At 43.4% G+C, this 15,787-nt stretch overlaps 1 protein-coding gene across 4 annotated transcripts; it reads right to left on the bottom strand.

Annotated features, from left to right (window-relative positions):
* Positions 1-64: 64 nt before the first annotated feature.
* Positions 65-15,419, bottom strand: zgc:153184 (uncharacterized protein LOC751652 homolog). 4 transcript variants are annotated; one of them, XM_056610734.1, is made up of 7 exons: positions 15,159-15,419; positions 5,523-5,606; positions 4,486-4,560; positions 4,319-4,390; positions 2,469-2,705; positions 1,901-1,958; positions 1,084-1,172 (listed from the first exon to the last, which is right to left on the bottom strand). In XM_056610734.1, the coding sequence occupies exons 1-6, from the start codon at positions 15,162-15,164 to the stop codon at positions 1,950-1,952; spliced, it is 483 nt and encodes a 160-aa protein (XP_056466709.1). In that variant the 5' UTR covers positions 15,165-15,419; the 3' UTR covers positions 1,084-1,172; positions 1,901-1,949. The 4 variants fall into 4 exon arrangements, with proteins under 4 accessions (XP_056466707.1, XP_056466706.1, XP_056466708.1 ...); XM_056610731.1 differs by lacking the exon at positions 1,901-1,958 and having other exon boundaries at positions 67-1,172; positions 15,159-15,367; XM_056610733.1 differs by having other exon boundaries at positions 1,079-1,958; positions 15,159-15,418.
* Positions 15,420-15,787: the final 368 nt, after the last annotated feature.

Below are 15,787 nucleotides of genomic sequence, written 5' to 3'. Positions count from 1 at the left end.
ATTTGCGTGTGTGTGTGTGTGTCAGGGTGTGTGTGTGTGTGTGTGTGTGTGTGTGTGTGCGCGCGCGCGCGCGCATTCATTTCCCTTGCAAAATAATGTCATCCTCATGTAAAAATACCCTCTTAACGACAGTGCAAGAAATCATTTCAACGAACTTCACCCATTCATTTTACAGGAAAAGCGAGAAGTTGCGACGTTTTTTTAATTTCTGTTTTATATGACTCCTATCACACACATGTATAAATCTTTGATATAGGAAGAAATTGTCAATTTTTATTAAATTACTTTAAATGGTTATAAACTTTTTTTTTTTTTATTGATTCTGGTGTTCAAGACTTATGTAGGTACATTAATGTCTGTTTAAGTTAAGTCTAAATGTGTTGTATACTGTATCATAACTCCTCCTTATTCCGCGCAAAGAACCAATGTTTCTTGGAAATGTTCAATATGACTGACAGGATTCCGTGTCATTTCCCACGATTGTATTTCCCAACAAACTTTTTCCCAACAAGACCGGTAGATGGAGACAAAGGCAATAAGAGTTTAATCTCAGGGCAAATTCATCAAAACCTAAGGCTTTCAAGTGGTTTTACACACTAAAACCAATATTTTAGTTTTTCAACAAATAGTTTTGCCTGATGACACTCGATGCTCTTTGAATATTGTAATCTGTAGTTCTGTCGTCTGTGTACTGATCTTTGAACTATCGAATAACTTATTAACCCTGATGTATTTTCTGTTCCTTTACTGCATGGAAACATTTATGCAGTCTAGGCCGTCTCCCGTTCCTCCTGTTGCAATGCTTTCTTGGCAGTCATTTCCTCCTTCCTGCAAATGCCAGCAGAGGCAGTGGGTCGCCGTTCATCCTCCGAAGCATCCGAACCCCCCAGGGTTGCCAGATCTGCTTCGCAACCTTCAGCGTTTTCAGCCATGTCCTCATCCCCAACTGTCTGTGCATGGTTCTCCTCCCTGCGCTCTGATTGGTTCAGGGGAGCGGTAGGGTCCTGTGACGTGCGTTCCGACGCCTCCTTCCCCGTGTTCTGCTCGGGTCCAGGGCTGGCCGGCTCCGGTTGCCATGGAGTCAGGCCGTTGCCGCGCGCCCCCTCCTCTCCCTGGGACTGGCGGTGGCGTCTGGTGGGCGGGCGCCTCTTGACGGACAGGCGTGCACGTGTCTGTGTGAACCAGGAGGAAGATTATAATTATTATTAGAATTTCATCAAAAATGGTCCCTAACTACATACTGACAACTTTCAAGATCTCCAACGGCTGGTCAGTGAACACTAAGTTTGTAGTTTATAATATATTTGTGTAAATATTCACACGTCTACAAACATAAAATGTTTACGTAACTTGGCAACAAGAGTACTGGATCATTTAAAATTGTATTTGCTACTTAATAAAGGACGTCACGTAAACCTTTCGCATATCTTACGTTGAATTTATAGTCGACGTACATTACTGTGCACGTTACAAAATATATATTTGAATTAGCATCGGTTTCCATTCTTTATATATGTTGTCGCAAACATGCCGAAACAAGGCTGTCAGAATAACATAAGAAACTCATTTAATCTCAACCCTGAGTTGTTCATTTTTCTGGTGGACCACAGGGAACAGTGAGTAATGGTCAGTGTCCAGTGTGACGGTTCTGTGGAGCATAACGAGGCTACCTGCCTGTAGGCTAACAAGGCTAACAGGATTATTGATCGACCTCCCAATACCCATTTTAGCGCCTTTAGCACTCGGTACAGTGGCGGCCTCTTCCTCTGCCAGATTATCTGCAGCTATTCAGAGACGCAGGGCCCCCCCCTGCTGGGCCACATGTGTCCACGGACACGGCAGGGTGTGATGTCAGCGTGATGTCACAGCGAGGAGATGGTGTGACAACTGCTCCACTTACCGAGGGTTATCCTCGCTCACAGCCTGCGTGCCGCCAACAGCAAACACTGCTAGAGAAACTAAAGCAGGTTGATTTTTAGGAAGTGGGGGCAGGATGTTGCAGCAGTTGTTCGGCGGTTTGACGTCCAGCTGAAAGGTACTGGGTTCTGCCCGAATGTCCGCAGTCAACCTAGGTATCTCCTCCCTGCTCCATATTGTCGTATCTGAACTCACTGTGATTCGCTTTTGCGGAAGGACTAAAGAGTAATAGTAAATCCAGGCACAGGATATTGTGGCATTGTATAATGCTATGTCATTGAGCAGATCTATAAAATCATCAAGATGTTCAATTCACTTAGAATACTTTGAAACCATGTCATCCTTGGGTCTTTATATCTTATAAATGGTTTTTTTGGAGACTGTGGTCCAAATGTATCACTCTGAGAAACACCATTTGTTGTTTTTTTCCACAGGTATCTTTAGTCCTTCGAAACTGTGATGAAGGGCTTTACAAACGGAAAGGGAGTCGACTCGGTCTCTCGACCCGTTCCAACCCGTCTGCCAGCCTGGAGGCTCGGCCGAGGTCCTACCTTGTTGAAGCTGGGGAGGGGGTTGCCCTCTGGCGGGGACTCGAAGCAAACCGCCTCCTCCTCCTCGCTGGACTGGCGGATATGTGGCGGCGGCGGTGGTGGGGGGGGGCTGCTGCGGGGGGTGCCGGGGGAACCGGGCACCGGGGTGGGGGACGAGGGGGCACAGGCTGTCCGGTGCTTAACCTCGGGGGTCCGCGGTAAGGGAAACAGAGAGCTGGGGGACAGGGCGAGGTTGGCCTGGATGGAGAAGGAGAGATAGTATAGCTGTCATACAGAGAGGGAGAGAACGGACTGTGAGAATATTCTGGAAACTTGACTTTGATCCGTCGACTTGAGTTGGGACTTAATTTATAACTGATGGGAAACTTGTTCACAGCTCACAGCAGAAAGAATTGGACAGTAATATGAATACGATTTAAGTTTAAATTAAAATGACCAAAACATAGATGTAGGCCTAAAGTTACAATGTTACTTGTTTTTATGTAACTATAAAACCATAAATTAGCCGATAGCTATGCATGTAGGGACGTTTATTTAAATGATAGGCCTTACCATTATTTAACTGACTGATTTTTTCAAATGTGTTTTTGTAAAACCTTTTTGAATAAAGAAAAATATCTAAATCAACACGAGCTGAATCTATTTAAAAAGCTATGCGCATTAAACCGTTTAGTCTGCGTCACAGAGATTATTCCCGCGTCCTGAACGCTGGTTACCCACATACAAGCCCCCTATGGCCCTCACAGCTACTATGCAACACACAGTCCATGTCTCCCGAGCAACACCCTATCAAATTTCCTTCGCAAATCTCATGGCAAAGTTTCATAATCGGCCCCCCTCCTACCTGCACTGGCGAGAAGAAGAAGAGTGAAAAACGGCAGCCTTTCTGTCCCATGGCTGTCCGCTGAACGACTGGTTAAATAAAGCTTGATGAGAGCTACCATCCGTCCAGGGGATCAGCGGGCCCTGATCCCATTAAATCCGTCATTCTGAGCAGGTTGTCCCGCTATCAGGGAACAACCCCGCCCCCTACCATTACAGCGCAGTCCCCAGTGCAATGACACTATTCCACCAGCAGGTGGCAGCAGGGTCGCTAAAGCCGCCTCTCTGTGATTGTTTTGAGGTGTTTTTTTATTAAAGTTTTGTATACTCTGTTTGAATGGTTATGTTGATGTGATTGTAAGACATTATACGATTATAATGATTATAATTGTAATTATAATGGAGGTAGCTTGGTTTTTGTGTTTGAATTAAATGTAGAAATGCACATCTTTGTCAGTAGTTTGAACTTTGAAGAAACATTACCTCATGCTCAGCATCTGAGATATGATAAAAAGAGGATGTGAGTTTTTAAGCGTTTTTCCTACATGTTACTGCAAGGCAAATGTTTTGGAACTAACATTTTCCCACGGTCATTCAATCAACTCTGTTTATCTGAAAGCAGGTACGGTTTGTTCCTGGGGCAAACAGGAAAAAGTTTGCTTTCGGTTTAAATGTTTACTTTAAAGGGTTAGAGACATTTTGGAACACCTTTAGGTTAAGAGACGGTATCTACATGAAGATGTTAATGCCCTGGCCCGGGTACAGCAGTGGGGGGAGTTGACCTGCAGGGTCTGGTTAGCTCAGAGGTAGACTCCGCCGTGTGTGTGTGTGTGTGTGTGTGTGTGTGTATGTGTATGTGTATGTGTGTGTGTGTGTGTGTGTGTGTGTGTGTGTGTGTGTGTGTGTGTGTGTGCGTGCGTGTGCGTGTGTGTGTGTGTGTGTGTGTGTGTGTGGTTGTGTCTGAGATCTAGGGGTTAGGGATCCCAATCACCCTAATCATGCAATCAAACCCTGATTGCTTCGCTTACCTGCAGTTTTTCAATGATTGAGTTGTTTTTTATCTTCACTTTGAAAGGTTTCGGCAACAGAATCACAGGTTTCTGCATAAACACAAGGAACAGATAGTGTTTTGAATTATACCGTGTTTCAATATATCATGGTATAGTTTGGCGTCATGTTATTTAACCCAACATACCTGGGACTCCCCCCCTTTCTCATCTCTCTGGCTGCTAAGCTTCAGAGCGCATGGTACTTTCCTGAGATGAATCCTCTTTAAAACAACAAGGAAATAGTTAAACGCTATAACTCAACGAGGCAGTAGTTAAACGCTATAACACAACAAGGCAGTAGTTAAACACTATAACTCAACAAGGCAGTAGTTAAACGCTATAACACAACAAGGCAGTATTTAAACACTATAACACAACAAGGCAGTAGTTAAACACTATAACTCAACAAGGCAGTAGTTAAACACTATAACACAACAAGGCAGTAGTTAAACGCTATAACACAACAAGGAAATAGTTAAACGCTATAACACAACAAGGCAGTAGTTAAACACTATAACTTAACGAGGCAGTAGTAGTTATCCTCCCTACAACACAACTAGGAAATTGTTACAAATTCTACAACATAACCAGGAAGTAGTTACACACTCTATAACACAACCAGGAAGTAGTTATACACTCTAACACTACAAGGAGGTAGTTACACACTCTATAACACAACCAGGAAGTAGTTATACACTCTAACAATACAAGGAGGTAATTACACACTCTATAACACAACCAGGAAGTAGTTATACACTCTAACACTACAAGGAGGTAGTTACACACTCTAACACAACCAGGAAGTAGATACCACAATCTATAACACAATCAGGAGTTACCATACTCTATATATAACCAGGTGGCACACTCTATAACACAACCAGGAATTAGACCAACAGTTTAACACAACCAGAAATTAGTTAGACACTTTAACACTACCAGGAGATAGTTACCAAAATCTATAGCGCAACCAGAAGATATAGTACTATATATCACAACCAGGAACCAAACTCTAGAACCACACTTTATAACCAAAATCCCAAAACTACCGGAGTAATACTTATTTAGAATGTGCAACAAATTAGAATAATCAACTTGCATCAAGTATTATAGGATATTAGATTCTCTAAATGCTTTGATATAACAGCACATTGGTCATCGGAGGAATAATAGAGGAGCGTACTTCCTCGTTGGCGGTCGGCGATGCGATGGTATGACCTCGGAACCTTCCCGCCAGCTCCGCCACAGACTTGAATGGAGAACCTTCCTGTAAAACAGAAATTAATGTTTCACTAGAATTGAAAAACTCTTGTTTTGTTTTAAAACTCCTACTCCCAATAAAGCCTCTCTTCCATCCTCTATTAACTTCTCTGTTTCCCTACCGTTTTTTATGTTCTAGACTCTCTTCTCTAGTCTCTGTTCCACTATAGTTGCTTCTGTTCTAGTCTCTGTTCCACTATGTTCCACTATGTTCTAGTGTCTGTTCTAGTCTCTGTTCCACTATCGTTTCTTCTGTTCTAGTGTCTGTTCTAGACTCTGTTCTACTATAGTTTCTTCTGGTCTAGACTCTGTTCTAGTCTTGGTTCAACTATAGTGTATTCTGTTCTTAGCTCTGTTCTAGACCCTTTTACTGTAGTCTCTGTTCAACTATAGTCTCCATAGTATCGTTCTACATCTCTGTTCTGTTTGAACCTAAATCCAGCATGCAACAACTACAATTCCCATGAGTCTTCACACTAAAACACAATCCAAGATTTATGCATTTGACGATGTACTGCAATGTTTGAAGAAGTCATCATAAAGTCTAACCCTGGCCTTAACCCTCGTCCTCATTCAACCGCTCTCTAGTATCACCACGTTTTTAAAATACAAAAAAGCGAGAGTCTTTCACATCCTTATCTCGCCTGGAAACGGAGTGTGGGATTGTGAAATATACCCAACATGGTAATGTGGAGAGCACAGACATCTGGGGAACTGTCGCCGGCCCACAGAAAAAACACACAAAGACGATGAAGATATGGTACCGGACGTCCTCCACCCCCAATGCTAACACAGCTGCTAACCGTCACAACCCCCGAGGTGGCCTGTCCCTATCACTGTTATCACCCCCTGACCCCCTCACTCTCCCCTCTTGTTCCCAGGAACACCTCCCTCCTCTCCTCCCTACGACCGCTAACCCTCCTTCTTTGTTTTCCTTTCATTCTACCTCCTCCCAACTTCTCTATCCTGCCTCTCTCCTTTCCTTCCCTGCTCTTCCCTGTCCTACCATCTCCACTCTTCTCCTCTCTCCCCAGCTCTCCTCCTCCTCCCTCTCCTCCTCCCCGCCTCCTCTCTTCCGCCACCCCCTCATCACACCCCTCCTCGCTACAATCCTCGTTCGTCCTGTCGTCTGTCCTCTCCTCCGGTATCTCCTCTCTTCCCTTCTCTCCTCCTCACTCCTCTCCTCTTTTCCCCTTACTCACCTCCTTCCCCTTCCTCTCCTCCTTCCCGTCTCTCCTTTCCTCCCCCCCCTCCCATCTCCTCCCTCCTCCCATCTGTCCTCTCACTACCTTTCTCCTCCATCCTCTCAATCTACCTCTCCTCTCCTCTCCTCTCCTCTCCTCTCCTCTCCTCTCCTCTCCTCTCCTCTCCTCTCCTCCCTCCTCTCCTATGACCATTAGCTCACCATCTCAGCACCAGAGCTGATAGCAAGCCTGTTTCCGAAGGGTCTGGTGTGGTTTGAGACTTTCCCACAGTCTGTGTACACAGACGGACTGTAGAAATGTCTATCGTTTAACCAAGATATACAGTGAGAGGTTAAGAGACAGAGGGAAAGCAAGAGGGAAAGAGAGAGAGAGAGAGAGAGACAACCAAACCAAATGTCTTTATCTTGGATTATGGACATTTAATTTGACGAAAATCAAATCGACTGGTAAGGTTAAGGGTTTAATCAGGGGGAAACTATGCTTTTGAAAAAAGGAATTGGTTTAAAGCCTAGCCAACCAGGGGTCCCTATTTTGATGGCCCTCCAGTCTCTCTCTCTCTCTCTCTCTCTCTCTCTCTCTCTCTCCCTCTCCCTCCCCATCTCCCTCTCTCTCACATCCTACATATCAGGCCTTAGCTGCAAAACCTGCAACGTTAACTTGGTGTGTACGTGCAACAGATATTCCCCTCCCACCCACTCCCCCCTCTCTGCTGCTGCTGCAGGACTTCATCTCCAGAGCATGGGAACCACCGCACTCCACCGATATTACCACCAAACTCAAGGCATTCCACATTTTAATCACAGACCCCCCCCCCCCCCCATATATACCCCAACACTGCCATGATGACCTCAACCCCTCTCTCGCCTCCACCCTAAAGTATGACAACATCCACCAGCTCCAACATTTCTGGAGTTCTGCTCCAAACGCGTTACTTTCAACGCCCTCTTTGCTGCTGGCGGCTGGCTCTCTCTCTCTCTCTCTCTCTCTCTCTCTCTCTCTCTCTCTCTCTCTCTCTCTCTCTCTCTCTCTCCACCACTGAGATCAAATGACGTGTAGCATGTACACAGCCTGCACATAGCAAATACGGTGTATGTGGTTGGAGTATTCCTATGTATATATTAGTTGTATGATTTCAGCGTGTAAAGACGTCTACATAATGTCCTTGTAGACATGGAAAGACGTGAGAACAAACAATGTTTCAGAAGCATATCTCCTCTGATCTGCAATGGTGACCACCCAGACGTTATTTGCTGAGGCGTCTAATTGTTTAACTCTTTCCTGTTCCTTTGAAACCAGGGCATGGTGGCCAGTGGCCAGGGTCCCTGGCCGGGGCTGAGCCTACGGAGGAAGCTCTTCCTGGTCAGGAGCAATCAACTCTCACAAACTGGACGTCAGCGAAAAATATACCTGCTTCCTTTTCTCCCGATGACAAAGGACTGTGTGCCACACACACAAACATACACACACATACACACACACATGTACACAAAAACACACGCACATAAAAACCCTGCTTGCCAATTATTAAGTGTTGCGTAATCCTTATTTGGTTTAAAATTAAAGGTCATGTATATTTGGAGACAGAGTGAGAGGAAGTGTGAGCAACAATGCTTTCGTTCACATAACCTTCGAACTGACTCAAAAGAATGACGGTGAACATAGTGACTACATAGTGAAACAAGAATAGATGGAAGTGGCTCTTTCAATGAAAGCACAACTTGGGCCTTTGGGTATATTTAAGATGGTGCAATCTAGTAACACTGTCAATTATTATAAGATGCGAACAGATGACATAGAATGGAAAAATGTTTGTTTTGTTCTGTTTTAAATCTTAGTGCGGCTCCCTATAACCTAGATAAGATCGAATAAAATAAGATGGATTAAGATGAACGATAAGATGGGATGTGATGTAGATAAAATAAGATTGAATAAGGAGAGATGAGATGAGATGAGACAGGAAAAGTAAACACAACATAAGATAAGAGCATCATACGGGACAACTTTCCCAAAACAGCCACCAGGGCTCGATGCATCTCTCCAGAGTCCCACAGCAGATGTTTCGAGTGAAACCAGGCCTGGGTACCAGTTATGTTCGTGAAAGACTCGACTGGGACCCCAGGGGTGTGTGGGGGGGGGAGTGTGGGGGTGGATTCCAGGGCAGGGAGGGGAGAGGCTGGGCTCTATTTCTGGGGCTACAGGCCTGGGAACCGGCCTGGAGGCAGACAGAGGGACCTCCTGGGTGCTCCTCCACTCAAGCTTTCACCCTGGAGCTATAGAGAGACAATAAGATCCACACACAGCCAACCAGGGACTGACATCCCCCTCGGTGTAGCCTGAGGAACATCTGGGGCAGTCTGCACCAGCGACTGAGAACTAGGAAGATGGCTCCTATGTAAACATGTGATGTATACACAATACAGTACACATGATTTACATGTGTAGTATACACTCATGCATATACATGTACAATATGGGCTGTACATGCACATATTGTAAATGTGTAGTAGATCAAATACAAATGCTACAAATCAAATTGTGGGTATGTAAGTCTAGCCTAAGGCCGAAAAAAAAAAATTGTTTCGTTCCGGTTTCCGACCGACCCTGTCAATTTATGTGCGACCCAAATTATTTTAGGATCTTTAAAAAAAAAAATATATATATATATATATATATATATATATTTTTTTTTATGCAAACTATAATTACGTTTTTGTACAGCACCTCTTCATTCTGTACAAGGATGAGCGAATTTTCTCGTTTTTAAATGAAAACAACCTACCTATCATTCGCTGCCGCTGGAAAAAATTAAATAAATTCCGTACCTACCCATGACCTCAATTGACAACCAACAGGAACCAAACTTTTTTTTTTTTAGGCCTAACCATCCTTGACACAAATGCCTCCTCACTCTTAGTCAGTGAGAAGACACTTTAAAAGTGTGCTAAACAGTAAATGTGAAGTATTGGTGATAAACGTATCAATATTTATCGTATCAAAGTGTAAAATTCTTCCTGGTTATTACAGTGATCATAAAACACAACTCCATCAATTCCAGGAGCCTCTCAGCGACTGGCTGGCTGGCTTGGAATGGCTAGGTCCGCTAACCCGCTTCTATGCTAAGCTTTTAGGCAATAGTTGAGCATCAAGTCACAAGCACCTGATATAATAATTACAAATCCTGCTCTTGTTGTTGGGAGGAGACGTTGTGATTCCAATACCGTGGTTCCAACAGGAGTGATGTTCTTGTTGTTGTCAGCCTCTCTTGGAAGTCACTCAGTCAGCTCAAACGTGTTACATCCAGATGAATGTACATAATTGTTCCTTATGCCTCTGTTAATAGAGGCTGTGTACAGATGTAAACAGATGTCAACAGCTCTTTGGCTAAGTACTTGATCAGTACACAGTGGGTAAACAGTACATGTACTTGGGATTCACAGGGGTATAACATACAGAGAAATACAATCAAACAGTCATTTGTCTTTACCATGAAACAATAAAACTATGGTTAAATATTTCAGAGTGTCTTTGACCCGGCCTCATGCTAACCTATTAGCACATGACACCACTGGGGATCAAGTGAGCAGCTGGAAGAGGAGCACCAGGCTGTGTAATCTATCACAGAGCTGTTGAACGTGACGTTGACCACACGCCCTCCGACACGTCTTTGAGAACTGACCGGTAACCGCCTGTTACAGCTTCACCACGAGCGCTAGCACCGCAGTTGTTCAGTTAAAGGGTTAGTTAGGGTGAGCCAGTGCCACGGTCAGACAGCATGTTGTGTTGGTTAGCGGTGGCTATGTAAGGGATAATGTATAGAACGCCGGTCATTATCGAGAAAATAAGCCCCGACAGGGCAAACAGGACACCTACGCGCAGCGGAGGTGTCTTGCTTCGCCATGAAGGGGCTTATTTTACGATAATGACCGGCAAAGTTCTATACATTATCCCGCTTATTACACGGCTAATTGCCAAAACGAAACAATTTATTTACAATGTATTTGTTACCAGCATTCATAGCGTTGATCAGCAGAGAAATAGTCCGCCCAAGACGTTGACGTCGTCGCTTAGCAACCGACAGCGCTTGGGTTGATACATATCCCGCTTAGTACATTGACGTTACCGGACTTCGTGCGGAGTGTTACCAAAGGCAAAAAGTCATATTGTTTACCTTGACAGCGGTCATTATTCATCCGTTACCAATGAATTATCAAAAAATAATTGACCGCCGGAAGTTGTGAAGTGCCCATGCAAGTGAACGGATCGTTGAAAAGACCCGTGTAATAAGGTCCGATAGTGCATGGTGTTGTGCACTACTGCTAGGGTTAGCTAGTGCTGTTATAGTCAGTGCTGTAACAAGCCCTGCGGTGATCTATGTTTACTTAAAAAAGTAGACATTGTATAGACATTTATACGATCGTATATACGTTTTTTTCAAATGCATATTTTTTTTACACAGCAATACAAATGAAAAATAGGAACAAATGAATGAATAAAATAAAATAAACATAGAATAAGATATTGATAATCTCAGCATATTGCTCTGATTCAATTAGTGGAGCTATCCATAAGAAGTCCAACAAGAGCTCTGGGGATATGGTCCCTAAGCCAGGAGCTCCAGGTGGCTAGGCTACAGGGGGGTCACCTCAGGGTTGGGCCCTGAGGGTAGTAGGCTATGGAGGGAGGCCCTGGGGGTGGATTGCGGGGGTGAGCTACAGGTGCTAGGCTCTATGCCGCACTTGTTAGAAACACTCACACGGCGTCTTCAGGAAACCATGATGTGATCCGAAAAATCAAATTTTCCACTTGCTTCCCTGCCGTTCTGTCTGGAGAGAGCTGAGTGTGTGTGTGTGTGTACGTGAGTGTTTATTTGGTGTGTGTATGAGTGTATGTGTTGGAGCATCTGTGCGTGTGTTTATTTGGTGGGTGGAGTACTCTCTTTAGGATCCAATAAAACAGATCATTTGTGAGTCTCGGCTACGATTCGCTGCGTCATGTTTGGAGTCTTAAAATAATCTAATAAAGAAAATGCTCAACAAACGAAAATATCAAAGACTGGAATGTACTGACCATTCACTGACCACAACTTTTTGCAGGCTTTTAACAACATCATTATCAACACACTACGTAGAAATGTTTTTACTCTTATCTAGGAGGAAGATTATTAAGTAATTAAATGCATTTTAAAAAAAAAAGGGTAGGCAACTTGGAGAAACCAGCGAGAGATGCAGTGGCCTCTATTGCCCCGATCAGGTTTGGGAAAGTAAAATACAATCTTAACATACCCACACCAAAGAATAATCTATTAGAACAATCATGAGAACATTCAAACAGATCATTTGATATAAAGATAATTAAAACAAATATGAAGAGTGAAATATAAAAAAAAATCGCCTACCCTTGCTTTGAAATTGTTGCTTAATTAATTTTAATATGAAAAATATGTCTACCGTGGCGCTTGAAGCACTTGAGGTGTGCATTTCTTAGGCAATACTCTGGCAGTCTCAGCCAGACATTTTGAGTAGATTATTAAAAAAGGTTTAATGGAGAACTAAATATCATTTGACATGCATTTTGAGAGTTTGAGACATGAAAATGTTGGAAAGGTTTTTAGTATTTTGGCAACCTGAAATCATGTTCAACAGTTAGCTTTAGGTTCTGTTTAGTAAAACCTATTACTCATTGATCCACCTATTGATCGGACTGTGAGTTACAGGAGAGCCAGTTTCAGTAAGAATGTGACTTCAGCAGACCTGTTTTAAAGTCACCTTCTAACGTTTAAAGTTCTCCATGTTGACCCCATAACAACAACCTTAGCAGCCAGACAGAATCGTTCACTTCTTCAAGAAAACATGGCATGAGAACATGACGTGAGTTCGTAGCAAACTAGAACATTCACATACTGGTACGCATAAACATAGGATTTTACACTTTAACACTTTAAAATGTGTGTATTCTGTACTCAATGTTTAGGAGCGGTTGTACAAATCGCTCAAAACAGCAGCCGATGCAACACGGTCAGACAACAATGTTGGTCTTAAGATCACAACACCCTATCTCCGTGTCCCACACCCTCTCCCCCTGTCCAGTTCACGCTCTATCTCCCTGTGACACACGCTCTCTATCGGCCTGTACCGGGCACTATCCCTCACAGGAAGCAGCTTTTGACGTGGCACGACTTTCATCGCTGGAAGCAGGACGACGCGGCTGGCAGGCAGGAGATAATCTCCACACGCAGTAGACCAGCCACAGAGGGATCAACCTTACAAACACTATTTACTATTTTGTTGGTTCGAGTAGATGCTTTTACTTTAAAAAACGTACAGTGAAATGGTTTTGATGAATGCTATTTACGAGCAGATAGGGCTTAGGGGGCCTCTTGCTCACTGCGGACATTGTGGTTTGAAAACTGAACCTTTATTGGGACTCAAACAGCCCAAACACAAGAAACTATCCTAGAGAGGTGGGGTCCGGCCTCATGGTTTGTGTGGGCAAGAGACATTAACTTGAAACCATTCAACCCAATTCTAATGAGCCACTTTAGCCTGTATGACGGTACAGGTGGGTCACCTATACATTAAGCCTACAGGAACCTACCTGAAAGGTGCATTTCTTAGTGATTAGTACCTACTGCACCGTTCAGGTAGGTTATAGAACAATTCGGGGAACTCGATCACAATATTTATGTTGCATTTCTGAGGTTGTAATCTGAAATGGTCACTGTACTCTCCCCTCCCTTACTGTAGGCCTACACCACCCTTATATTCCAACACCGATGACAGCAATAGTAACGATGTGTGGCAGGCCGAGAGCAGGAAAACAACAGGTCATTACTACGCAGTGGTGTCAGAGTTTCCTAGCCGTGCATTACATAATCGATCAATCTGTATGCCATATGGCTCAGACTTATGCAACCCTCTGCCTCCACTATGTGGTTTTACAAAGCAGTTTTATTGAAATGTGTGTAACCATGGACACACCCTCTCTCTCTCTCTCTCTGCCCCTCTCTCTCTCTCTCTTGCTCTCTCTCTCTATATATATGTTATGTATATATATATATATATATATATATATATATATATATACATATATAGATACATATATATGTATATATTTCTCGCTCTCTCTTTGCCATGTCTCGCTCTCTCTCTCACACACACACACACACACACACACACACACACACACACACACACACACACACACACACACACACACACACACACACACACACACACACACACACACACACACACACACACACACACACACACACACACACACACACACACACACACACAATAGACAAACCTGTCTACAAGGTGCCCAGGCTGAACCGATTGTCTGCCGGTTCTTGGGTTTCTAAAACACACAGACATAAACACATATGTGCTCAAATCGTTTGGACCCTTCTCTGAAACAGGGATGCATGTGTAATAAGGTCCTCCACTGCTTATGTATAACCTCATATTACGCGCCTTGGCTCACTTCAAAATAAAGTCACGGAAAAATCGACATTCCTCCTCCTTCTCTCCCCACGTGACACACGAGTGGCTTGAGACTCGTTTGAAAGTTACAGGGTGAAGTATGTTCTGCAACTCTAACCTCGAGTCATGCAGAAACACACACATGTCTCGAATCAGCACATTGGTTTTGGCTGTCAAAGATTTACCCTTCACTTAAGTCGATATGAAGTTGATCAACAGTCTCTGACTGTTTACTTCTCTCTTTCTATCTTTCCCTCTTTCTGCCTATTATTTCGTATGCTTTTAAATGTTTAAATGTAACCTCTTATTGATATTTTTTTTCTCTTTTACTCCTGTAATTTGTCTTTTTATATCATGAAGTTTGAGTGGTCACTCGGCGTGGCCTACCTGCGATATGCAAATTAAATAAATTAATATTAATATACCTATTATTATAATTATTATTTTGATTACTGTAAATAAAAAAACATTCTTCAAAGCAAGGCTGCATCCTTTCACCGTCCCTTTTAACGACTATCCACGATGTAAACTAAAGGGTTTGATTGATGGTTTGTGCGGAGCGGTTCGGATGACAGATGGGCCGTCATCTCTATTTCCTCTCACTCGCACTGAAGTGCAACGATGACAGCAGACATAAACCACCCGCTGCCCATCAATTACAATAACAACTCATAGCAGAACCATTCTGTGAGGTGCTCCGCCTTGTGTGACCAGTAGTAACTCCATTGTTTGTTGATGTTGCTAGCAGCCAGCCACTAACATGGTGCATTGTTTCAGCTGTAAATAAACTTAGAAAAGCGCAAAGGAAATACTTAAGAAGTGTTGTGAGACTTTTAAGGAATACAACAACAGGCAGACAAGGCTACATACCTCCATCCTGGGGAGACGAAGTGGTTATGGTGATTCTTTTGGAAGGAGTTCAACTTGGAGTTAAAGTCCCTGCTCTGAGGCAGACGGAGTGGTAGGTTGAGACGGGGGGCTGGTCTGTTTGGATGTTTGGAGCCAAACGGCTCCAAGACTGCTTGGAGGAGTGGAGAACCGCGCCGCCGCGCAGCATGCCGCGGGGACGCGCGCTGGAAGTTTCAACTCGGAGAAAGTCCCACGCGACTCCTCTCAGAGCATCTTCTTTTGACATGACGTTAATTGCGGCTGTAATTGATTAATTAATTAGGACTGTAGTTAATTACATTAATTATTGTTTGCTTTTAAATCATTAGAGTACTATTCATTGAGTAAAGCATCCATTAAAACCAAACCTACATAACCTGTAAAATAAATAGGTATTTTTATTTTGTAACATCATCACAAAGCAAAAGCAGAACTCAAAAAGTTGTTATGTTTTCATTGGATAACAGTGGAAGAGGCATTGAACTCTCTAAAAACCTTTCACAGGGTCACTCAATTTTGAAAAGAAACAATTAAACGTAAAATAGTATGTACGTGTAATGTGGCTTTGGCTCTCCCTTCTGGTGAAAATAAATCCATCACACACTCATTTA

Source organism: Gadus chalcogrammus, chromosome 16, assembly GCF_026213295.1.
Source record: "Gadus chalcogrammus isolate NIFS_2021 chromosome 16, NIFS_Gcha_1.0, whole genome shotgun sequence".
In the NCBI taxonomy this organism is placed as follows: Eukaryota; Metazoa; Chordata; class Actinopteri; order Gadiformes; family Gadidae; genus Gadus; species Gadus chalcogrammus.
The sequence above is the reverse complement of the archived record's forward strand: the minus strand, read 5'-3'. Positions and strand labels throughout refer to the sequence as shown.

Bases quoted from the DNA above. Each gene is read 5' to 3' on its own strand.
- zgc:153184 (XM_056610731.1), bottom strand. The intron at 4,391-4,485 runs GTATGTTGGGTT...GTGTTTATGCAG, and splicing joins AGAAAGGGGGGGAGTCCCAG to AAACCTGTGATTCTGTTGCC. The intron at 1,173-2,468 runs GTAGGACCTCGG...TGGTTCACACAG, and splicing joins CCCTCCCCAGCTTCAACAAG to ACACGTGCACGCCTGTCCGT.